Source organism: Leucopleurus acutus, assembly GCF_964270905.1.
Source record: "Leucopleurus acutus genome assembly, chromosome: 1".
Taxonomy (NCBI): Eukaryota; Metazoa; Chordata; class Mammalia; order Artiodactyla; family Delphinidae; genus Leucopleurus; species Leucopleurus acutus.
In genome coordinates, this window is record NC_139142.1 from 190208893 (window position 1) to 190235636 (window position 26744).

The 26744-nt window shown below is 36.5% G+C and overlaps 1 protein-coding gene across 6 annotated transcripts in view; it reads left to right on the top strand.

The window, feature by feature from the left end:
- The window catches only part of MLLT10 (MLLT10 histone lysine methyltransferase DOT1L cofactor), a 248288-nt gene that overhangs the window by 170102 nt on the left and 51442 nt on the right, over positions 1 to 26744 (top strand). The window contains exons 12-13 of one of the 6 annotated variants that reach the window (XM_082853775.1): positions 3774 to 3818; positions 4669 to 4701. The exons of the other annotated variants lie outside the window; for them this stretch is intronic. Coding sequence (XP_082709901.1) covers positions 3774 to 3818; positions 4669 to 4701 — 78 coding nt within the window. The remainder of the gene's footprint in view (positions 1 to 3773; positions 3819 to 4668; positions 4702 to 26744) is intronic. 6 annotated transcript variants of the gene reach the window in all.

Genomic DNA, 26744 nt, shown 5'->3' on the forward strand with positions numbered 1-26744 from the left:
TGGCCTAATTTTAGATTGAGAAAGCACTTAGTAATTGTAAGAGCAGAAAACTCGCTCCTGTATAAATAAGTCAGAAGGAGAAAATGTGTACCGTGTTATCAAGAATTGTTTTCCATGATGCCCTTTTAAAGATTCATGTGCAAGTAACAATGCAGGTGACCTTGTAAACACCTGTTAATTATAAGGTTAGACTGTAACAAGCACTATAATCCTAGCTCCAGGAGGTTAGGGGCTGTGTTTGTCATGTTCATTACTGTCTCCCCACTGCCAGCACAGTGCTTTGACCATAATAAATGCTAAACATTAAAAAACAAAAAAAAGAATGAATACTATTAGTAATCACTGAGAACGTTATCATGTGTTTAGTAGTATCCTGTGTGATTTTGTACTTGTCTTTCAAATGTTTTTGCCAGGTTGCAAGTGAAATTATTTATTGTAAAGCTTTTCATGTATCAATAGTATTACAGACCAGTTTTAGGATATATAATTAGTTGGAAAAGACCATGGACAAGATGAAATTTGAATTGTACTTTGGAGTAGGCAGAAAAAGAAGGCCAACATTATTATCAGAAAAGATAGTAAAGGTATATTTGAAGGGTAAACTTCATAGAAACAAGAAGCTTGTGTTTGTGGGATAGTTAGAAGTAATGTTGATTAAATAGAGCAGGATGAGTTTATGGAGAGTTGAATGCCAGGCTGAAGAAATCAGACTTTGAGGCTAGTGGTCTTTCTCCTAGAGTTAGCACTCTGGACTTAATTCTGGCAACTTACTATTAAAAGAATTTTAGAGTAATCAAAATTCTCTCATGACATGTTCAAATTATAGTAGAGCATATGTAGCAAGATATTTATTCTAGGAGGCCTAGATCCAGTCAGAATAGAAACCCAGAAAACACCTCTAAACTTGTCTGATCAAGGGTTTGTATTGTAAGATTTTTATTAAATCACAGTACATCCTGATAAATGACCTACTGTTTTATACTGACTTGTACAAAATGTTTTAAATGGCTACTAAAGGTTGTAAGTTTTGGCTTACAAATTATATTAAACTTTTGATTGAATTCTTTCCTACGTATGTTCTTTTGAGCTCTTAATAGGCACCTTGGTCTTTTGAAACATTGAAAATTAAGATGTTGAAAACATTGAATATTTTGGAAGAGTTGACGTGCTGTATTTGTCCTTTTCTGTTTTCCTTTTATTTATTTATTTATTTGTTTGTTTTTGGCTGCGTTGGGTCTTCGTTGCTATGCGCGGGCTTTCTCTAGTTGCTGCAAGCGGGGGCTACTCTTCGTTGTGGTGTGCGGGCTCTAGGTGCACGGGCTTCTGTAGTTGTGGCTCTCTGTCTCTAGAGCGTAGACGCAGTAGTCGTGGCGCATGGGCTTAGTTGCTCCGCGGCATGTGGGATCTTCCTGTACCAGGGCTCAAACCCGTGTCCCCTGCATTGGCGGGCGGATTCTTAACCACTGCACCACCAGGGAAGTCCCTGTTTTCCTTTTTATCTCAACCACATTAGGAGAGTTTATGATTTAGTAAAGTGAAGGTTAGCATTTTTTCTTCACAAAAATCATCATCTTATTTTCTCTGAGAAAAGTTTGGTATTCGTTAAATGATGGTGGTTTAACATTAATTTCTTTTCTTTGGGCACGCTCTGTCCTTTCAAAGTATAGGGTTCCCTGTTTTTTGTTTTTTAAACTCAGTCTCTAATTCTTTAATAGAATGCCTCTATACCTTTCTCAGTTAAGATACCTGAAATCTATTTCAGTGATAGAATTCTTTAGTGGTGATACATGCTATAAAAGGAGATTCTGGAAAGGCAGTCCTTTGGTTGTGAGACTATGTACTTAATCTTAAATTGTTCCTGATTTCACAAAGACAAGTTATTACTATGAGTAGATCGCCTCAATAGAAGTTTCTTCTGGCTTCTCCTGAAATATGAAGGTTATGAAAGTTTAACTTGAGCCTGTGTAACTATGAAAGGGAACTTGTTAAATGTATCCCTGTTTATGTCATATCTACTTCTGTTGGTAAAGTGAAACTGAGGAGTCTTTTTTTGATAAAATACTTTAATTAGAAATAGACTGATTCTGTAAACAGGTAAGGGAATCATATAGATAAAATATTAATCTAATAAACTCATGAGAGTAGAGTTACTAACACAGTATTGTAGATGAAGGAGTAGTTACAGTTAGTGAACATAATTCACATCTAAATGACTCAGGTTCATGATTTTATATACATTGATTATATTGGGTTATAAATGAAAATCATAAAGGATATTGGATGCTGCTAAGACCAGGATATACCTTGGAATTTGCTTTCTTAGAAAATCCCCTGATTTTGTTTTGGCTTTTGATGTTCTGAAAATTTGCTGGCCCTGTGTCATGGCTGTCTTTCTATAAAAGTACTAGATCAAAGGCCAGAATAGCCATATTCCAGTTTTTTGTCCCCACTGAGAAAATCCTTCTGCATGAGTGTCCTTTGATTATTTTTTAGGACCATTCCAAACAACTACCATTTCTCTATAATGTAACATGTCTATCTCTTTAATAACCTTTTAAAATCTCACTTGTATTGCATTTGTTACTGAAGCATTAAGGTGGCAAATTCTCCCACCATGACTCATTTTCGAGGGTCATCTGGAAAGGACTTACACTAAACTGGCCTAAGTGTTTGAGTTTTTAACAGTATCTAATGTCAAGTTCTTTTAACATTACAGTGATTGCAAGTGAGTGCTGGCTTCCTCTACCTTGCTTTGTCTTTCTTCTTAATCTCAAGTTATTCAGAGTGGGCCAATGATTAGACTTGAGTTCTGAGGTAGATGTGTGAGTGATGGTTGCCTGGAAGGCTCTGCTGTGCACATGGTTCCTAGAAGTCATGTTTTTGGTTAAGTAATAGCCAGAGAATTCCTGCGGCTTCCTGCGGCGGCTTGCGGGATCTTAGTTCCCCAGCCAGGGATCGAACCCTTGCCTCCTGCAGTGGAAGTGCAGAATCTTAACCACTGGGCCTCCAGGGAGTTCCCAGGCCAGGAATTTTGAGTCAAAGCCTTAGCACTGGTTTTATCAATTACTTTTCCTTTGGAGTGTCATATGGAAATTTATTTCCCATTTCTGAGCAGATTTTGCTTTTAGCAGTGTTTTGTTGCTTCATGTCACCCTCTGCTCGTTCTCCTCATTTGGGTGGAGTAAAAGAATAAGAGTAATGGCTTTTCATTCATTATCATCATCAAAAATGAAAGGTAGAAGAAAGTAAGCAGACTGTAGTTTAATGAGTTTTTTATTGTTATGTAAGTCATAATGGATTTCTGCTCAGATATAAACTAAATAATTTTCATACTTAAATTGTAATTTCTAATTGAACATAGCATTCAAATGTGTTTGATACACTGTTCTCATCTAATGAATTACATTAAGCACATTAGTTTATCTCATTGCCTAACTCTACTTCCTCATAGAAGTGAATCCATTTATTCTTAAATGCTTGTTATACAGATTCATTTGTAAGCCCTTCTGTCTTCTCCTCATTTGTTGCACACATATACATGCACACACATTTCTACACTGTCCTGTTAAGATTTGTGAGAATGCCATCATGTTTGGTCCTCCTACCCCTTATGTCCCAATTACTGGCTCATAATTTCTGTTCTTGCATTTCTGTTTGCCCTGCTCAGCTAGACTTTTAGGTGAATGTTTTCCTGTTTTTCTGGCCTGTTTCTTTTCTGGCCTTAACTCACTGGCAACTTCTTTGCTGATTTCCTTTCTCCTCCCTCCCAACAGAAATTTCCATGCAGTATCGGCATGATGGAGCTTGTCCAACAACTAGTAAGTTGTATAACTGGGTTGGTAACCCAGACTTTTTGACTCCTACTCTAGTGCTTTTTCTAGTATATTATGCCACTTCTGAACCTTTAAATTTTAATTTTCTCAGATGCAGTTGGTTCTTAATTGAATAGATTTCTTTCTCCTACAAAGGTAGCTTAACTTGCTGCTTTGTCCTGTGTTCAGGATCCATATTAGAGTCAAATTGTGACCAAATTTTGTTGATTGCTGACCTTTTAATATGGTGCTTCCATTGTAGAATTGTGACTTCTGTTCCCCAATGAAGTAATATTTCCAATTTTTTTGTTTTTCACTAATCTTAATGTTAATATTTGTATATTGTCTTTAGATATCTTTTTTTGCTTAGGCCTCTGCGTATCTTGAGCCTATTATACTAAAGTCTAGGAATTGAGAATGTTTGATCAGGTTAGATGATAAAATGAGGTTTTTCGTTATAATAAATACTATTAAGTGTGACCAAAGGTGGATTTACCTGTATAGAATTGCATCTTATAGATACTGACTTTCAGCCAGAAAGACATTACATAGTTAGACTACTAAATGTCTTTTTAAAAGTAGCTTTATTTATTACTAAGGAGATTTGTCATCATTATGACAGTATATCTGACATGTTATTTAAATTTAGTAGGTACTATATTGGCAAGTGAAATGCAGTATCTAGAAATTTATACCATGTGAAGACTGAGCCAAGCTTGTAGTTTTAATGATTTAAGCAATGATCCAAGGTAGATTTACTGAGATTTTATTATACTGATGCAGCCTATGCCTATGTATTTCTTTTGTGTGTTTGAGAATGATCTTAACCTGAAGTCCTTTTTTCCTTACTTAAAAGCTTTCTCAGAGTTGCTGAATGCAATACACAATGGTAAGTTTTATTAGAATATTCTCTGGTGGTTCATTTATTACAAAGGTTGCCTTTTGTAGAGATTCCCAGTTGAAAGCTTGCATGTTCCATTGATGAAGTGAAACCTAGCTCTGAATCAATTGTTCAGCACCTTAGTGAAAACTTTTTGTGGATTGCCTACAAGAGGATTATAGGTCAACTTAGTTCATCAGTTTGGCTTCTGTTGTCTCTTTGTAAGGCAAAATGGTGATAGTGTTGTTCTACCTTTATGAAAGTCATTTTTCTATTTTTGCAGATAGTTTTTTCTAGTTCTTATGAGCTCTGGCTTGCCAGTGCAGTTGGTGATTGGTACCTACATCAGGAATTTGCTGCTTCTTCCACAACTGGGAATGTGAATTTTATTTTTAGGATTAAAATAATAATAATAGTTTTATTATTCTATTTCTCTATTCCATTTAGTGAATAAACATAAGATAACCTTTTACATTATGTCTAATTTGAGGCCAGGTTTTTACAGGGACTTGCATCTTTTGCAGGATTGGGTTCTGAAATCAGAATATAAGGCAAATGCTATCATTTTTTTTAACTTTTAAGATATAATTATAATGGAGTTTATTTTTGCAAAACTGGTAGGGAGTTTCTTCAGTTCCAAGAACCTTCCTAATTATTTGCTGTTTAAAGAAAATTCTTGAATCTAGTATCATCTTTGTTGATTATCTTTTTTAGTCATTAGCTGACATACCTCTTATTTGTTCAAGACTGTTTAAATGATTCCAAGCAGTTTTCCCAACACATTTTCATTAACTTTCTGAAATTTTGCATATTTTGCTAATGTAATTTAATTTGCACGTCGTTTTGCATTGCATTTGGATTAAATTGTCAGGTGTTTACAAATCTATAGCCAGCAAGAGACTAATGGCACGATGAACAGGCATAGACACTGTGTTAATTTGAGGGCTAGTGTGGTTGGGATGGGAAACCCATAATGAGCATTTTATTAATGGGTACATTTTTAAAATAACTCTTGCTTCCCTGTGTAACCTGGAACTTCAGACTCTTAGAATAAATATTCCAGATAAAAAGGAACTCTTGAATATTGGGTATCTAGAGGAAAAGGGATTAGAAGCATTCTTAAGAATAAACCAAATATGTTACCATTCTTTGATAGGAAAGTATAAAACATCATTTTCAGTTTGCATAGGTAAATTTAGACTTGCTCTTTAATTTTGGAATATTAGAATTTGGAGGCATGCTGAAAGTTTGAAGAGAGTATATTTGGGGTAAAAAAGGAAGTAGATACTGTTGGGAGCCACCTAAATCCTTTGTCGTTATTAACTAACATAGTACTGGGTTGTATTAATTTAACAGGCAAATTGTCATGTTTCTTTGCATTGGTGAATGAAGTTAATGTCATGGGATTAATATAATGAACACAGGTTTTCTTTAAAATCTTGGGTTATTTTGTAACTGGAAATTTGACCCCCATCACCCATTCCATCCCATCCATTGATGGACATTTAGGTTGTTTCCGTGTCTTGGCTATTGTAAATAGTGCTGTAGCGAACATGGGGGTACATATATCTTTTTGAATTAGTGCTTTTGTCTTCTTCAAATAAATACCCAGAAGTGGATCCATATGGTAGGACATTTTTGTTTTTTAAAGGAACCTCCAAACAGTTTCCCAGTAGTGGCTGCACCAGTTTACATTCTCACCAACAAGGGTTCCCTTTTCTCCACATTCTCACCAATACTTATTTCTTGTATTTTTGATAATAGCCATTCTAACAGATGTGAGGCGATATCTCGTGACTCTCATTTGCATTTCCCTGATGATTAGCGATGTTAAGCATCTTTTCATATGTCTGTTGGCCATCTGTGTGTCTTCTTTGAAAAAATGTCTCTTCAGATCCTCTGCTCAGTTTTTAATCGGATTTTGTTTCCCTCTTGAATTATAGGAGTTCTTTATATATTTTGGATATCAACCCCTTATCAGATACAGTTGACCCTTCAACAGTTGAAACAACTAGGGGTTGGGGTGCTGACCCCTGAGCAGTTGAAAATCAAGTACTGCTATCTCTGCCTCAGAAACAAAGGAAATGACAAATGACTCACCCAAAGCAGGAAGCAGAAACAGTTTAGATAGAATCAAAACTTAAACCCTGGTTCATTTGATTCCACGTATTATGATTTAGAAGCACACACAAACTTTCCCCCACACTTAAAGATTTGTAAAATGAAAATACAGGTACTATGTGTTTTTTTTGTTTGTTTTTGTTTTTTTTTGCGGTATGCGGGCCTCTCACTGTTGTGGCCTCTCCCGTTGCGGAGCACAGGCTCCGGACACGCAGGCTCAGCGGCCATGGCTCACGGGCCCAGCCACTCCGCGGCATGTGGGATCCTCCTGGACTGGGGCGCGAACCCGTGTCCCCTGCATTGGCAGGCGGACTTTCAACCACTGCGCCACCAGGGAAGCCCCAGGTACTATGTTTATTGGAAAAAAACAAAACATTAAGTGTACTTGCACAGTTCAAACCCATATTCAGGGGTCAGCTGTGTATGATTTGCAGATATTTTCTCCCTTTTGGTAGGTTGCCTTTTCATTTTGTTGATGGTTTCCTTGGCTTTGTGGTAGCTTTTTACCACTTGTTTATTTTTGATGTATTACCACTTGTTTATTTTTGTTTTTGGTATCAAGTCCAAAAAATCATCACCAAGAGCAGTGTCAAGGAGCTGACTGCCTATGTTTTCTTATAGGAGTTTTATGGTTTCAGGTCTTACATTCAAGTCTTTAATCCATTTTGTCTCTTTTGCCACAAATTGACCGTATACGCTTGGGTGTATTTCTGGGCTCCCTGTTCTGTTCCGTTGATCTATGTGTCTGCTTTTATGCCAGTACCATACTGTTTTGACTACTGTAGCTTTGTAATATAGTTGAAATCAGGGAGCATGATGCCTCCAGATTTGTTGTTTCTCACAATTGCTTTGTCTATTTGGGGCCTTTTGTGGTTCCATACAAATTTTGGGATTGTTTTTTCTATTTCTCGGAAAAGTGCCATTGGAATCTTCATATGGATTACACTGAATCTATGGCTTCCTTTGGGTAGTGTGGACATTTTAACAATATTAATTCTTCCATCCCGTGACTACAGAATATCTTTCCATTGTTTGTGCCTTCAATTTCTTTCATTAATGTCATTTAGTTTTCAGTGTAGAGATCTTTCACCTCCTTGGTTAAATTAATTCCTGTGTATTATTCTTTATGATGCAGTTGTTAGTGGGATTGTTTTATTAATTTCTCTTTCTGATAGTTTGTTATTAGTGTATAGAAATGCAACTGATTTTGTATATTGATTTTATATTCTGCAACTTTACTGAATTTGTTTATTTGTTTAACGTTTTCTTTTGTGGAGTCTGTAGGGTTTTCTATATATAGTATCATGTCATCTGCAAATAGTGACGGTTTTACGTCTTCGCTTCCAATTCGATGTCTTTTATTTTGTTTTCTTGCCTAATTGCTCTGGACTTATATTTTTAATTACAAAGACAAGTGTAGAATTGGCACCTAGTGAAGTAATATTTAGCCTGTGGAGGATTGAAGGAGAGTTGCTTGGACTTAGTTGGAAAAATCCATATGTTTGTGTTTTCTCCTTTTTCAAATGTATTCCCTTTTTTTGGTTTTAATTGTGGTAAAATACACATAATATAAAATTTGTCATTTTAACCATTTTTAGGTGTACAGTTAAGTAGTGTTTAATATATTCACATTGTTGTACACCCAATCTCCAGAATTTAATTTTACAAAAACTGAAACTATAGTCATTAAACAACAGCTCCCCGTTTCCCCTTCCCCCCAGCCCCTGACAACCAGCATTTTACTTTGTTTGTATGAATTCAACTACTCTAGATACCTCATGTGAGTTAGAATCATGTAGTATTTGTCTTTTTGTGACTGACTTACTTCACTTAGCATAATGTCCTCAAGGTGCATCCATGTTATAGGATGTGTCAGAATTTCCTTCCTTTTTAAGTCTGAATAATATTAATACTGCATTGTATTATATACCACATCTTACCATTTATCTGTTAAGGGACACTTGGGTTGCATTCACCTTTTGGCTGTTGTAAATAAGCTGCTTTGAACATGGATGTTCAGATATCTTTTCGAATCTCCATTTTACCCAGAAGTGCAATTGCTGGATCATATGGTAGTTATATTTAAAAATTTTTTTAATTGAGGTATAGTTGATTTACAATATTATATTAGTTTCAGGTGTACAACATAGTGATTCAAAATGTTTATAGATTATACTCCATTTAAAGTTATACATTATTGGCTATTATACATCCCTGTGCTGTACAGTAGATCTTTGTAGCATATTTATTTTATACAGTTATATATATATATATACATATATATATATATATATATTTTTTTTTTTTTTTTTGTGGTATGCGGGCCTCTCACTGTTGTGGCCTCTCCTGTTGCGGAGCACAGGCTACAGATGCGCAGGCTCAGCGGCCGTGGCTCACAGGCCCAGCTGCTCCGTGGCACGTGGGATCTTTTCCGGACCAGGGCACGAACCCGTGTCCCCTGCATCGGCAGGCGGACTCTCAACCACTGTGCCACCAGGGAAGCCCAATATACACTTATATTTTTAATTTTCAAAATCTGTTTCCAAGGTGACTGCACCATTTTAAAAATTCCCACCAACAGTGTACAAGGATTCCAATTTTTCAATATCCTTGCCAACACTAAATTGTTTTTGCTTTTTTTTTTTTTTGATAGTAACCATCCTAATGGGTGTGAGGTGTCAAATGTTAGCTTAAAAATTTTTTTCTTCTTCATTATATTGAGTATCAAGCAATAAAAACTGTGAGACTTGTCTCTGGGGGGAGGAAAGAAAAAGAAGAATTTACATTCCACTTTATTCTTCTGTATTTGTTTTTTATGGTTGCTCTAACAACTTATCACAAACTTAGAGCAGAACAAATTTATTACAGTTCTGTAGAAGTCTGACATGGACCTCACTGGGTTAAAATTAAGGTGTTGGCAGGCTTTGAACCTTTTCAAAATTTCTAGAGGAGGATCTCTTTCCTTATATTTTCCAGTTTTGGGAGGCTGCCTGCTCTCCTTGCCTTGTGGCCCCCATCCTCCATCTTCAGAGCCATCAATTATGGGGAAGTCCCTCTAATGCTTCAGTCCGTCTGGTTCTCAGATACACTTTATGAGAACTCTTATGATTAGGTTGGGCCCACCCAGACAATTCAGGATAAGCTCTGCATCTCTGGGTCCTTAACTTAGATAAATTTGTGTAGTCCCTTTTGCTATTTAAGGTAACGTATTCACGGGTTCTGGACATTAAGGCATGGACACCTTGGGGACAGGTGGGGGGGCATTATTCTGTATACCATGTCTGCTCACAATTATTCTAACTGCCATACTTTAAGAAGATGTTACTAAAATCATTTCCAGGGTTAGGATTTATTAGTACATGTATTTTTTGAATAGTTTTGGTTTTAGCACCTTTTTTGTTAGCTTTTTTCCGATAAATTACTAGTGACCAGTTCTGGTTGCCAATTCCCGGAGACAGGTTTTTATCTTACTTGATTTCATTTCAGAGAAATTGTTGGCCATTCTCTTTTTTTTTTTTTTTGTGGTACGCGGGCCTCTCACTGTTGTGGCCTCTCCCTTTGCGGAGCACAGGCTCTGGACGCGCAGGCTCAGCGGCCATGGCTCCCGGGCCCAGCCGCTCCACGGCATGTGGGATCTTCCCAGACCGGAGCACGAACCCGCGTTCCCTGCATCGGCAGGTGGACTCTCAACCACTGCGCCACCAGGGAAGCCCGGCCATTCTCTTTTGAAGCTTTCTGTATTCCATTATAGCATTCTCCTCTATCTTTTTTATAAATTATAAAATACTTCAAATTTATAGAAAAGTACAGAGATTATGAATTTATTAGAAATATAACACCTGTTAATATTTTGCCATATTTTCATACATCCTTTTTCAGCTTTTATTCTGAAATATTTGATACATTGAAAGCAATATGTGTAAGTTATGTGGCCACACTAATAAAATGAGCACTCAGGAATCTCCCACCAATTTAAGAAATAGAATGTTACCAGCACTGTTGAATATAGTGCATGCTTTTCACCATTGCATTCCCCAAGGTTAATGACTATCCTGAATTTTGTTTATCATTCCTTTGATTTAATTAATTGTTTTGCATGTACGTATAAAATTACACCCCTTATTTCTTTTTCTTTTTTCATACTTCTCTCATCCTTTTTCAGAGTAAATGGTTCTTGTTCTACTTCTCCAGTATCTTATCTTTTCCCCCCAAAATTTTTAATGAAGTAAAATTTATGTAATATAAAAGTTACAGTTTTAACCATTTAAAAGTGTATAATTCAAAGGTTTTTGGTACACAGTTGGCCCTTGAATAACTCAGGGGTTAGGGGCCCTGACGCTCCTCACATGTAGAAAAATTTGGATAAAATTTATAGTTGGCTCTTTTTATACAGCTTTCATCCCTATTGTCAGTTTCGCATCCATGGATTCAACCAACCGAGGATCATGTAGTAATGCAGTACTTACTGTTGAAAAAAATTCACATGTAAGTGGACCCATGCAGTTCAAATCCATATTGGTAAATGGTCAACTGTATTCATAATGTGGTGCAACTGTAACCACTATCTAATGCCAGAACATTTTTTAAAAATTTTATTTTATTCATTTATTTAATTTTTGGCTGCATTGGGTCATCGCTGCTGCACGGGGGTTTTCTCTAGTTGCTGAGAGCGGGGCTACTCTTTGTTGCAGTATGTGGGCTTCTCTTGTTGTGGAGCACGGGCTCTAGGCGCATGGGCTTCAGTAGTTGTGGCACACGGGCTTCAGTAATTGTGGCTCGCGGGCTAGAGAGCGCAGGCTCGGTAGTTGTGGCACACGGACTTAGTTGCTCCGCGGTATGTGGGATCTTCCCAGACGAGGGCTTGAACCCGTGTCCCCTGCATTGGCCGGTGGATTCTTAACCAGTGCGCCACCAGGGAAGCCTAATGCTACAACATTTTTATCAATCCGGAAATAAATCACATACATCCCAATATATTCCCCTCCCCCTCTATACCCTGGCAATCAGTAATATACTTTCTGTCTCTGTGGATTTGCCTTTTGTTGAGTTGACACTACATGTAGAGGGAGTTCGTGTCTGGTTCCTTTTACTTGGCATAATGTTTTCCATATTTAAGCATAAGTTTTGTCTATGTTGTAGCACATATCAGCACTTCATTCTTTTTTCTATGGCTTGATGATACAAATTATATGAATATACATCACATTTGGTTTATCCAGTCATCAGTTGATGGACATTTGGGTTGTTTCCACTTCTTGACTGGTATGAAACTGCTGTGAACTTTCACACAGGTTTTTGTGTGAACATATTTTTTAAATTTGTCTTGTGTATATACTTAGGATAGAATTGCTGGGTCATTATGGTAACTCCTGTTTAACTTTTTGAGGACCTGCCAAACTATTTCCCACAGCAGCTGTACTACTTTACATTTCCATTAGTAGTATATGAGGGTTCTAACTTCACCACATCCTCACCAAGACTTGTTATTTTCTATTTTTTTTTCCCTAGCCATCCAAGTGAGTGTGAAATGGTATCTTATTGTGGTTTCAATTTGCATTTACCTTATGACTAATGAATTAGCATCTTTTCATGTTCTTTTTGGCCATTTGTATATTTTCTTTTGAGAAAAATCTATTTATATCTTCTTGTATCAATTTTTGTAGTTTGGATGTTTCTAAGAATTTGCCCATTTCATCTAGATTTTTAAATTTGTTGGCATACAGTTATTCATAGTATTCTCTTCATAATCCTTTAAAAATTTTTTTGGTAATATGGGTAGTAATATCCCCTTTTATTCCTGATTATAGTATATTTGAGTCCTTTTTCCTTTTTCCTTTGTCAGTTAAGCTGAAGTTTAGCAATTTTGTTCTTTTCTTTTAATTGGAGTATAATTGCTTTATATGCCATTTTGTTCTTTTAAACCAACTTGTGATTTCATTCTTTTTTTAAAAATAGTTTTCCTGTTCTTTATTGTATTTCTGCTATTTATTTTTTTTCTTCCTTCTGCTTGCTTTGAGTTTTATTTGCTCTTCTTTTTCTGATTCCTTAAGATAGGAGGTTAGATTATTTATTTCAGATCTTTTTTTTGAAAGTAGGTCTTTACAGCAATGTCTTCCTGAGAGTATTGACAGTATCTTTTACGATTTCTTTGTGTACCTCTTGTTTTATTCCCAGTATCCTCTCCTCTACTTATTCACTTCTCATTCTATGCCTATTCTGTTGGAAGATATCTTATTCACACCTACAGATTGAGCAGTCATCTCTATTCATTAGATTGCCAAATCTCTGCCTCCAGTGTAGAATTTTATCTTGATTTTCAGACTCATTCCCAACAACGTAATAAACCTCAGTTCTTCTTACATTCCCACTCTAAGCCTGCTTCTTCTCTGGTGTTCCTTATCTGTATATGATAGATTAAAAGAATTAAAAGTTCTAAACCAGAGTTATGCTAGGGACTTAAAGAAATGAGAGGGAAGAGTTTAGTTTGTCACCATTTGTTTTTTTAAAGGTTTTTCCTGTTATTCATCACTTTAACTTGTCTTTTCCTTTATGTTTCCACTGCTCCTGCTTTGGCAATTCTGCGTAATTTGTTATATGAACTCTTTCAGCAACCTCTTAACCTTTATTCTGTTATCCAGCTCATTCTCTAGGTGTTACCAGAATCTATTAGGGTCTATGTAAAGATGCAGATCAGGGACTTCCCTGGTGGTCCAGTGGGTAAGACTTCAGGCTCCCAATGCAGGGGGCCCAGGTTCCATCCCTGGTAAGGGAACTAGATCCCACGTGCATGCCGCAACTAAGAGGTCTGCATGCCACAACTAAAGATACCACATGCCGCAACTAAGACCTGGTGCAGCCAAAATAAATTAATGTATGAATAAATAAATATTAAAATTTTTTTAAATAAATAAAGATGCAGATCAGACCATGTCACTGTCTTACTTAAATCCTTTAAGGATTTTCTGGTATTAATGGGATAAATTTATATTGTTTAGCAAGGCATAAGGAGTTTTTCTGGCACTGACCTGCCTCTCCAGTCTCATTTCTTCTCTCCCACTTTTTGCTGCATCAGTATAATCTACTCATAGTTTCCCGATAGACTGTTCTCTGCAAAATCTATGATATAGACTTTGGTTGTGTCTGCTGCTGGTATGGCCTTCCTCCTTTCCTTACTAATGAAAGTAGAATTTAAAACTAAGCATAGATTTATCTCCTACAGAGTTTTTTCCAAAGTCTTTTGATAGAATTATTAACTAAAAAACAAAAACAAAGAAAACATTTCTGGGTTCTTGTACATAGTGATCTAATATTTTCTTCATTCTATTTCTACTGCTTCTCCGGACAGTTGTTTTTGTTTCTGTGATCTATATCTTAGTCATATTTGTCGCACATTTGTGAAACTTAAAAAAAAAAAGACAAACCCATAAACTCTTCCGTTAGAAAGTTGAAATTCTGAAAAGTTGAAGACTGGATTACTTTCATTATTTACTCTCTAGTATCTGATACATCTCAAAATGTTTTATTATATAGAACTTTATAAAATTAAAATTTAGTATTTCACTGAGACTTGTTTTGGAAACTATAAGAACCAAGGAAATATTGTATGTTTAATAGTCATAGATGTTGAATTTTAAGCATCTATCTTGACTTGGTGTTTCTCATAGAGGATCTTAGGACTTAATGGTGGCGGGTTTTTTGAATGTGTGTAAAATATTCCATAAACTTTTTTTTAATGCATATAAATTTTTCCCTTTATTGTGTGTATTTTTATTTTTTTTATTGGAGTATAGTTGCTTTACAATGTTGTGTTAGTTTCTGTTGTATAGCAACATGAATCAGCTGTACGTTGAAATTCGTGTTTCTCAATAAGGAAATAAGAATATCATCAATACAAAGCAAAATACTTTCAGGAAAACACTTCACCAGTATATTTGTAAAAAATAGGCCCAGTGGGTTGAATTTTATGTCATCAGAGAAATTTAGGAAACTTAAGAGTTGAAGAAATAAAATTATTGTACTAACAGAGGAAAAAGAAAACTGAACAGATAGGAGAAAGATATAATGTAAAAATCTTTTAGTAAATGTTTGAAACTTTTAAGGCAATTTGGAAAGGCAAAATAGTCATTTGACTATTTTAGAAAACAATGTATGGGGGCTGTAAACTTTGAATAGATGTCCATGAAGTGAAGTGCCTTGTATTTCATAACATTTTGCTTTATGGTGGTACCTTGGAACTAGCCAGCTTGAGTAAGGGAATTTAGATTTCACAATATTATTAAACTCTAAGTTTAATTTCTGTTTCATTTGGTAGGTGTATTTAAAATTCTTATAATAATGATGAAACAAGTACTATGTATATAGGGATTACAGTTTAGTTTCATAGTCCAGTTAAAAACTAGCACATCATCAGCCTGGTTTTCATCATCCTATTTCAGGTATGATTTTGCTCTAGTGCTTTCTAGGTGGTTTAATAATTTATTTATTTGTTCATAGTTTTTCTTCCTCACTGGAGTATAAAGCTGTTTAGCATAGGAATTGAGTTTTTTCTTTATTTCATTGGTATTTAGTTCATCATCTAATAGACTCTCCATTAATGTTAAATGAATAAATTGTCGTCAGTTACTACACAGCCCTTGAATAGGTTTTATATATTCTTTGTAATGTGTTTATTTTCTTCAGGAATTAAACTTTGCCTTAGGCAGTCTTGTTTCTGTCAGAGTAGGAACTTGGTTCTTTGCTGCAGTAATGGAGTTGCTTCATTTGTTTGTCTTGGCAGTTCTCACTTTTAATATAACTTTGAAATAGAAGATAAAAGTAGCTAGAGAGCTTGGATCTGTTTTCACCACAGTAACATTGCTAATTGATTTCTGTGCCCGTTTCCTACGCTGCTGAATGCCCTTTAATTATGGCGCCCGGAATTTGTCACAGCCACGCTCATCAAACACATCTCACTTGATGGAGGCGGCAAAGTAATGCCAACCAGTTATTCATAGATTTCTCCTATAGGATTGAGAGTAATAGGGATGCTAATTGATTTTGGGGGTGAACATTCTCCCTCAAATATGGGATCCTATCCAGGTTTTTTCAGAATAGTTTGTAGGAAACTAGATTTTTATTCTTCATATGTGTCCCCTTTTCGTTTCAGGGAAGCATTGAGATGTAGGGATTTAAGAACAAAGATGAGTAGTTATCAGAACAGTTCTGTAGTACATCTGTGAATCATTTGAGAGTCACTGTGTGGGGGCTTCCCTGGCGGTGCAGTGGTTAGGACTCCAAGCTTCCAGTGCTGGGGACGTGGGTTCCATCCCTAGTTGGGGAACTAAGATCTCACATGCTGCTCGGCGCTGCCAAAAAAAAAAAAAAGATTCACTATGTGTAATGAGGCATTACTGATGGCAGAAGCTGTCTCTGTGAACAGTGTGGAGATTGAGAACAGTGGATCTAGATTATTCTAGATCTAATTTCTTTTTAATCACAATAGACTTGTTTTTCCTTCTTACCCAATTAGTTGGTGTGTTATTTTTATACAATAAATTGTTAACATCCCAGGATACAGCAAATGCTGCTGTTTGTTTCAATGTTCCTGTGTAGGAAGGAATTTGACTGATTACTGTATAGCCTTGCTAAGTAGTATAAGACATATACTATAGATAAGACAGTAAGACTTTTTCTATTTCATAGCATCCAAGCTACTTTGTCTCTTGGATCTCTTTAAGTTCCTGAAAGGTAGCCTTCAGAGACTCTTAAGTGATAAACAGAGAAGGATATTAACATTTGGATGGTGAATCAGCCACTGGGGAGATAAAGTCATTTTCAGTATGCATGTACTTATAAAGTGAAATGAATTTATAAGCATCTCATTGAAACTCCAAGAGAAGAAGACCCTGAAAAGTTCTTATTGAGTGAAGGAATTAGTGTAAATGGAAATGAATTTATAAGAATTACTTTTTTTTTAAAGAACATTGCATTTATTAATTTGAGAAGTCGACCCAAATACTCACTGTCCATTTTTAAATGCCAAGGCTATTACATTTCCACTAAGATATATAAATTTGTTTGAAAAAATCACCTTTCAAATGTCAAAAATGTCTAATCAAATACTTTTTTTCAGGGTAGATTCCTTGGCTGTTGAAATGAGAAGCTATTAGCACACATGATTTGTGTTTAGTGTATTATAGGTGTGTCCTTGATCATTTATATCCCCTCAGTACTCCGGCAGCTCCCCTTAAACTCTAGTTTCTGATCATGTCTGTCCATTTATCCTCTCATCCAAAACAAACCCAAATAAAATCTCAGCAGGCCAAATCCCTCTCCATACATGCAGCAGACACTATCCCCAACCCTTCTTCTACCCTGCTGGAAATGGTAAGAAGTTGCTCTTTTTTTTTTAACATCTTTATTGGAGTATAATTGTTTTACAATAGTGTGTTAGTTTCAGCTTAATAACAAAGTGAATCAGTTATACATATACATACGTTCCCATATCTCTTCCCTCTTGCGTCTCCCTCCCTCCCACCCTCCCTATCCCACCTCTCTAGGTGGTCACAAAGCACCAAGCTTTAAATTAATTAAATGGTACTGCCATTGATAATATCTTTATTTAGGGTGCTACCTTTTTATTTTAGTGAAAAATAAATTTATAATGATTGAAAATTCCCCTTCCCCCCTTTTTGACTTTAACCCTACTGAGTTTTCCTCCTCATAATGTCTTAAGTTCCTCAACTTGTCTATCATGGTAGTTTTTAGGAACTGGTTATTAAAAATTCAAAATTAAAGTGTGTCCTTTCTTTAGACAGAGATGACAATTCTACACTAACAAAGCAGGAACTTAAATTCATAGGTATATAGCAAACTCAAGCATGATTCTAAAGGTAATAGTGTTAAATTAATCCTAATGTACCTTGGAAGACTTCACATATAAAGCAGTATTAGAGATCTGTAGTCACAGAAATGATAGCTGAAAGGAATTCTCCATAATTTTGGATGGTTGGTGGGATGAAGAATTTTATGATGTTCTTATTGTTGTACTTGTTTGGATTTGTTATATTAAGACATGGTACGGTGGGTTTTAGGATTCCTTAAACTATTTACCTGTCAGGGTCTAGACACCTTAAGTCTTTGATTTTTTTTTCCTTTCTTTCTTTTTTTTTTTGCTGTGCGCGGGCCTCTCACTGCTGTGGCCTCTCCCGCTGTGGAGCAGAGGCCCCGGACGCGCAGGCTCAGCAGCCATGGCCCACGAGCCCAGCCGCTCTGCGGCATGCGGGATCCTCCTGGACCGGGGCACGAACCCGCGTCCCCTGCATCGACAGGTGGACTCTCAACCACTGCGCCACCAGGGAAGCCCCAAGTCTTTGATTTTTTAAGAACACTTTCTACAACTGTGACCCTTCTCTCTCACTGAGTGAAAGAAGAATCTGAACCATATTCTATGATTTATAATAATTATCTAATTCTGTAATGTGTCTCTAATACTTCTGGAATAGTTTGAGAGTGAGCGTGTGTATTCTGAATCCACTACTCTTAACCAATTAATGTATGCATCTACTCCACCCCTTTCTCTCTCCTTAAACCCTTAGTTTCACATATTAATAAAAGGAATCTTGCAGGCTGTATCTGCAATACGATGCATTCCTTCTAAAGAGTGTCGAAACTATTTTTCATTTGACAAGTATGTATTAAGTTCTTTCTATATCTAAGTTCCTGGTTAGTTGCTTTGGCAGAAATAAGTATATACTGTAAATGGATCCTGCCTTTAGGAAAGATAAAATCTAAAAGGAAAAGAAATGTGTATATAAATAATTTCAAGATACGTAGTTTTAACTTCTTTAATGATCTACAGTATAATAAGAGTTCAGGGTCAGAGGAAATTACTTTCAACTGAGGGAAGGAGATGTCCAGAGAATGTAACATTTTACCTGATGCTTAAAGAGCATGTAGAATTTAGCTATATGGGGAATAGGGATCGGGGCTAGACTCCTAATCTCAGGAATACAAACCAGCACAAGCAGTGGCACATAAATGAGAATACACAGGGGCTTCCCTGGTGGCACAGTGGTTGAGAGTCCGCCTGCCGATGCAGGGGACACGGGTTCGTGCCCCGGTCCGGGAAGATCCCACATGCCGCGGAGCGGCTGGGCCCGTGAGCCATGGCCGCTGAACCTGCGCATCCGGAGCCTGTGCTCCGCAACGGGAGAGGCCACGGCAGTGAGAGGCCCGCGTACCGCAAAAAAAAAAAAAAAAAAAAAAAAGAGAATAAGCAGGCTGTGTAAAGTGATGGTGATACTGCTATTTGATATGAATTAAGAAAAATAACACCCTTAGATACTAGGCCAAAGGGTTGAGAGTAGTTAGTGTTTGAGCTGGGAAAAAAAGATAAAACCTGTTGTTTAGGAAGGTTCATCTGGCTGTAGCATATAAAAAGATTAAAAGGAGCTAATGCTGGAACAGAGAAACCAATTAGATTTTTAATATAACGTAGCCAAATGTATTGAGTGCCTGAATGAGAATAATGAAGTCAGACTGATGGGACATATATTACCCAGGAAGAAACTGGTAGTAATTGTCAATGAACTGAATGGCAGGAGCTTGGGAAGGATGGGTATTCATTTACTAACAAGGTATTTAGGTAGAGATGTTTAGCATGCAAATGGATAGATGAGATTAGAGTTTGCGCATGAAGGAGTATTGATAGTAGTCCTCCACATAGGGGTAAATAACTAAAACTACAAGATTGGTCAAGGCTGAGAAATATTGATAGAGAAGAAGAAGAAAGGTTGGATCAGGTTTATTTTAAGATAGGAAAGTCAGGGTGGAAAGGAAGACTCTAGAAAGATCAAGGATCAAGACATAAGAGAAGAATATTTGATGGACCAAAGAATGTGGACAGATGGGAAGAGATCAAGTGAACAAGTAGAAAACAAGTAGAAACATTCAATGTAAAAAACCCCACAGTATTCATAATTTTGGATTAATGCATGTTTAAATTAGTAGAAATTTTAAAAGTAGCCTTTTCCCTCCAAAAGAAATGATTGTTACTTTCAGGTATGTGTAGTAACTTGAATGTGTTTACTACAAAAGTGGTATCCTTTTAGTGTACTTCAGAATAATGTTTTAATGATTATATGAGTAACAAATAATGATACCTATATATGTAAAGATTATGGTTCTGAGCTATAGTATTTTCTTTTGTAATACTGTCTCCTGAGAAGTTACCTCCTTTCCTTTTGTCAAAATGTGTCTGTCTCTCATTGTATTCTCTGCCTTCGCCTAACTGAATCAGTCACCAAGTGGTACCCTTCTAAATATTTTTTCTAATTAATTAATTTGAAGCTTCCTAGATATGACTTTTATATGTGATTTCTTTATTATTTTCAGACTCCATCTTCTTCTTCATGGCCATGGGTTGGTTCAGATCCTTACTTAACCTCTTTCACAGATTATTGTGATATACTAGACTCCTTTTGGTTTTGTCAGTATACCTAGAGTTGGTCAGGTGGGCTGACCCAAGACACTATCTCAGAAATGAAGGTAGGAAAGAATGTTATTTAATCATTAATGATAAAAACATAAACTGTCAAGACTGCCAAATGTTGCTTGTCTTATTCTTCCTTAAAATAATCTTGGGAAACACATCATAATTGGGAAGTTACTTGCTTAGTGAATCTGCTACCAGAATAAGGAGTTAGTGTATGTTTAAAGACTGTCACCATCTTGATAACATTCTTTTTTCTCTCTTTATAATGCAGTTCATTGCTTTGCAGCTTCCTTTTACATTAATGTCAGGTCATGTGTTTTCTGAAAATCTGTCCCAATCACCTTGATTAAACCTGGAGTTATAGACCATGTCTTATGGTGAGCTGTTTCTATAGATGGCCGATATTACTTGTTTCACATTCATAGGGTCATTTTATTTCAGGATATCTAGATTTATGTATATACCTATTTCTGACAGAATAGTATATTTATATAATAACAACTCAGTATTTGGAATTATGTTTCTCAGATTTCTCTCCAGGATGCTTGTAATATTAGGTGCAACTAATATTTTTATTCAAAAGTGTATTAGGAAACTTATATTGAAAGTTGTTTCTGCGTGTGTCAAGATTTAGGAGACTAAAAATCTGATCTACCCAGATCAGTCCTTAAAGCAACTTTGGAGAGGAAACAAATCAGTGTAATAAACATACAAAGACGTAAGGGAAAATAATTTGAAACAAAGAAAATATTATAAACGGAAAGAAGTAGAAATTTTAGGTATGGAAGACTATTTTAATGGTTGAAGTAAAGAATGCAATATATGGGATAAATACAGCCAAGGAAGAAAATAATTAATGGAAAGTTCAGATTAAGGAAATCCCTAGAAAGGCAGAGAGGATCTATATATAAAAAATGAAAACAATATCATATGGAGGATAGAAGTAGAATCCAGGTAACAGGAGCCCCAGAAAGGTGGAGAGAGAAGGATGGAGAAGAGGAAAATAACCTGAAGAAATAATGGAGGTAAACTTCCTTAAAAAAAAAAAAAAAGTGAGGTCTTAGATTGAAACAGCCCATGAAGTGTCAAAGAAAAGAGTGAAGGAGGGCTTCCCTGGTGGCACAGTGGTTAAGAAACCGCCTGCCAATGCAGGGGACACAGGTTCGAGCCCTTGTCCGGGAAGATCCCACATGCCACGGAGCACCTAAGCCCAGTGTGCCACAACTACTGAGCCTGCGCTCTAGAGCCTGCGAGCCACAACTACTGAGTCCGTGTGCCACAACTACTGAGTCTGCGCGCCTAGAGTGTGTGCTCCGCAACAAGAGAAGCCACCTCAATGAGAAGCCTGAACACTGCAACTAGAGAAAGCCTGTGCACAGCAACGAAGACCCAACGCAGTCATAAACAATCTTCATCTGGACACATTATTGGGAAATTTAGACATATCAAAGAAATACATGGGGGCTTCCCTGGTGGCGCAGTGGTTGAGAGTCTGCCTGCCGATGCAGGGGACACAAGTTCGTGCCCCGGTCCGGGAAGATCCCACGTGCCGCGGAGCGGCTGAGCCCATGAGCCATGGCCGCTGAGCCTGCGCTTCTGGAGCCGTGCTCCGCAACGGGAGAGGCCACGGCAGTGAGAGGCCCGCGTACCGCAAAAAAAAAAAAAAAAAAAGAAATACATGGACTATTGTGAAGTGCTTCTTGGGGAGATTTAAAAGGTCTAAATAGAAGTGATTACTATTCTAAGGAAATGGTACAACATATGAAAAAGCTAGACTTACAGATAGATTTATCATGACAAAAAAAGTGGAAGGACTGGGAATGTGAAAATTATACTCCTATTTCTTGTAGTATCTCCTGGATTTGATTATCAAGTTTTATTTAGGAAGTTTACCTAAGTAACTTGAAAATATATCCAGGATATATTTTCCCAGACACCAAACCCAGGACAACAAATTGTATATTATTATGCATAAATAATAATTATATGGTAAAGGACTGTTGATTCCTTATAATATGATGCTTGTTTTCTTGGTGCTCAGATTCTAGTTGGAAGAGTCAGAAATGTAAATGAGTAATTACAGAATAAAATGTTAGACAAAATTATCATAGTGGATATGTTAAAGATTTATGTTATAGATTTGAGAGTAGTTTTTTCCTTGTCTTCATTTCCTAAAATTGAATATGGTCATTATATTCATTCATTCCATGCCGGGTCGTAGTTGCTGCGGTCTTCATTGCAGCATGCGGACTTAGTTGCGGCGTGTGGACTTTAGTTGCTGCACGCGAACTCTTTACTTGCAGCATGCATGCGGGATCTAGTTCCCCGACCAGAGATCGAATCCGGGCCCCCTGCATTTGGAGCACAGAGTCTTACCGATTGGACCACCAGGGAAGTCCTTATGTTTTCAATTAAATCACAAAACATTTTAATGAAGAATGGCAAATTGTTTTAATAGCTGCCACACCTAATAAGATTATGTTCTTCATTTTAATTGGCAATTTTTCTTTTCCTATTAAACCTTCCTTTTAACTTCCTTAAGCTAAAGAAACAGAACAAAAAAATCACTGTGTAATGAACTTCATGTTTCTCATCTAGGATTATGATTGATACTAATTTATGTGTGTCTTATCTCTTCTTAGTGAAGTACTCTCTTCATTAAACTGACCATATATATATATATATATATATATATATATATATATATATATTTTAATGGATGACCACAAGAAAAGCAACAATGACAGCAATTACCAAACACGAAACACACTCATACTATGTCATAATATTGACATTCATTCCAGTAATCCTCCTCTGTAACAGCTCCTTTACTTTGCAGTGAGAATTGATTTGTATATTTTTTGCCTCTGAATCCTTGTGGGATTTTTTTTTTATTCAAACAGAAAGTCAAAAAAATTATAATCATCCTCATCAGTTCACTCAGTCCCATGCAATTAATTTTTTTTCATCTTGATCTTTTGTTAGCACTTTTATGAATTCATCAGTTTTCCATTAGAGTTGTGAAAATGCTTATTCATTCAGTTCAGCATTATAGTCAGTTACCAGAAACCTGTACTTGTCAGAGTCTTTTCTGTGAATTCCTTGAAGATGAAACCCTTTTATAGGAACATATTTGCAAAAGCATCAGAGTACACCCAGAACTGTCTGTAAATGACAAAAAACTTAAAGATGACCATGGTTAAAGATTTGATGAAAGTTCATAATAATGCAGTTGACAAGGAAATTTAGTTATTTCTGAGATATACATTTTAAAGTAATAGCTAGAATTATGACTTACAACATTATACCAGAACGTGTAAGATTTTTAGAAATTTCATGTAATGTCTGAAACATTTATATTAACATATTTCCATACAAATACTTGAAAGAAAGTTTAATATTAGTTGTTTTTTTCTGTTTGTTTTTATATACTGCAGGTTCCTATTAGTTATCAGTTTATACACATCAGTGTATACATGTCAATCCCAGTCGCCCAATTCATCACACCACCACCCCCACCCACTGTGGCTTTCCCCCCTTGGTGTCCATACATTTGTTCTCTACATCTGTGTCTCAATTTCTGCCCCGCAAACCGGTTCATCTGTACCATTTTTCTAGGTTCCGTATATATGCATTAATATGCGATAGTTGTTTTTCTAACTTAATTTCACTCTGTATGACAGTCTCTAGATCCATCCACATCTCAACAAATGACTCAATTTCGTTTCTTTTTATGGCTGAGTAATATTCCATTGTATATATGTACCACTTCTTCTTTATCCATTCATCTGTCGATGGGCATTTAGGTTGCTTCCATGACCTGGCTATTGTAAACAGTGCTGCAGTGAACATTGGGGTGCATGTATGTGTCTTTGAATTATGGTTTTCTCTGGGTATATGCCCAGTAGTGGGATTGCTGGATCATATGGTAATTCTATTTTTAGTTTATTAAAGGAACCTCCATACTGTGCTCCACAGTGGCTGTATCAATTTACATTCCCACCAACAGTGCAAGAGGGTTCCCTTTTCTCCACACCCTCTCCAGCATTTGTTGTTGGTAGATTTGCTGATGATGCCCATTCTAAGTGGTGTGAGGTGATACCTCATAGTTTTGATTTGCATTTCTCTAATAATTAGTGATGTTGAGCAACTTTTCATGTGCTTCTTGGCCATCTGTATGTCTTCTTTGGAGAAATGTCTATTGAGGTCTTCTGCCTATTTTTTTTTTTTCTGCCTATTTTTTGATTGGGTTGTTTGTTTCTTTAATATTGAGCTGCATGAGCTGTTTATATATTCTGGAGATTAATCCTTGTTGATTCATTTGCAAATATTTTTTCCCATTCTGAGGGTTGTCTTTTCGTCTTGTCTGTGGTTTCCTTTGCTGTGCAAAAGCTTTTAAGTTTCATTAGGTCCTATTTGTTTATTTTTGTTTTTATTTCCATTACTGTAGGAGGTGGACCAAAAAAGACCTTGCTGTGATTTATGTCAAAGAGTGTTCTTCCTATGTTTTCCTCTAAGAGTTTTATAGTGTCCAGTCTTACATTTAGGTCTCTAATCCATTTTGAGTTTATTTTTGTGTATGGTGTTAGGGAGTGTTCTAATTTCATTCTTTTACATGTAGCTGTCTAGTTTTCCCAGCACCTCTTATTGAAGAGACAGTCTTTTCTCCATTGTATGTCTTTGCCTCCTTTGTCATAGATTAGTTGACCCTATGTGTATGGGTTTATCTCTGGGCTTTCTATCTTGTTCCATTGATCTGTGTTTCTGTTTTTGTGCCAGTACCATATTGTCTTGATTACTGTAGCTTTGTAGTATAGTCTGAAGCCAGGGAGTCTGATTCCTCCAGCTCTGTTTTTTTCCCTCAAGACTGCTTTGGCTATTCGGGGACTTTTGTGTCTCCATACAAATTTTGAGATGATTTGTTCTAGTTCCGTAAAAAATGGCATTGGTAATTTGACAGGGATTGCATTGAATCTGTAGATTGCTTTGGGTAGTATAGTCATTTTCACAATATTGATTCTTCCTATCCAAGAACATGGTATATCTCTCCATCTGTTGGTATCATTTTTAATTTCTTTCATCAGTGTCTTATAGTTTTCTGCATACAGGTCTTTTGTCTCCCTAGGTAGGTTTATTCCTAGGTATTTTATTCTTTTTGTTGCAATGGTAAATGGGAGTGTTTCCATAAATTCTCTTCCAGATTTTTCATCATTAGTATATAGGAATGCAAGTGATTTCTGTGCATTAATGTTGTATCCTACAACTTTACCAAATACATTGATTAGCTCTAGTAGTTTTCTGGTGGCATTTTTAGGATTCTCTATGTATACTATCATGGCAGCTGCAAACAGTGACAGTTTTATTTCTTCTTTTCCAATTTGTATTCCTTTTATTTCTTTTTCTTCTCTGATTGCTGCGGCTAGGACTTCCAAAACAATGTTGAATAATAGTGGTGAGAGTGGACATCCTTGTCTCATTCCTGATCTTAGAGGAAATGCTTTCAGTTTTTCACCATTGAGAATGATGTTTGCTGTTTGTCATATATGGCCTTTATTATGTTGAGGTAGGTTCCCTCTATGCCCACTTTCTGGAGAGTTTTTTTTTTTTTGCAGTACGCGGGCCTCTCACTGTTGTGGCCTCTCCCGTTGTGGAGCACAAGCTCCGGACGTGCAGGCTCAGCGGCCATGGCTCATGGACCTAGCTGCTCCGCGGCATGTGCGATCTTCCCGGACCGGGGCACGAACCCGTGTCCCCTGCATCGGCAGGCAGACTCTCAACCACTGCACCACCAGGGAAGCCCTCTGGAGAGTTTTTATCATAAATGGGTGTTGCATTTTGTCAGAAGCTTTTTCTGCATCTATTGAGATGGTCATATGATTTTTCTTCTTCAATTAGTTCATGGTGTATCACGATTGATTTGCATATATTGAAGAATCTTTGCATCCCTGGGATAAATCCCACTTGATCATGGTGTATGATCCTTTTAATGTGTCGTTGGATTCTGTTTGCTAGTATTTTGTTGAGGATTTTTGCATCTATATTCATCAGTGATATTGGCCTGTAATTTTTTTTTGTAGTATGTTTGTCTGGTTTTGGTATCAGGGTGATGGTGGCCTCATAGAATGAGTTTGGGAGTGTTCCTTCCTCTGCAATTTTTTGGAAGAGTTTGAGAAGGATGGGTGTTAGCTCTTCTCTAAATGTTTGATTGAATTCACCTGTGAAGCCATCTGGTCCTGGACTTTTGTTTGTTGGAAGATTTTTAATCACAGTTTCAATTTCATTACTTGTGATAGGTCTGTTCATATTTTCTGTTTCTTCCTGGTTCAGTCTTAGAAGGTTACACCTTTCTAAGAATTTGTCCATTTCTTCCAGGTTGTCCATTTTATTGGCATAGAGTTGCTTGTAGTAGTCTCTTAGGATGCTTTGTATTTCTGCGGTGTCTATTGTAACTTCTCCT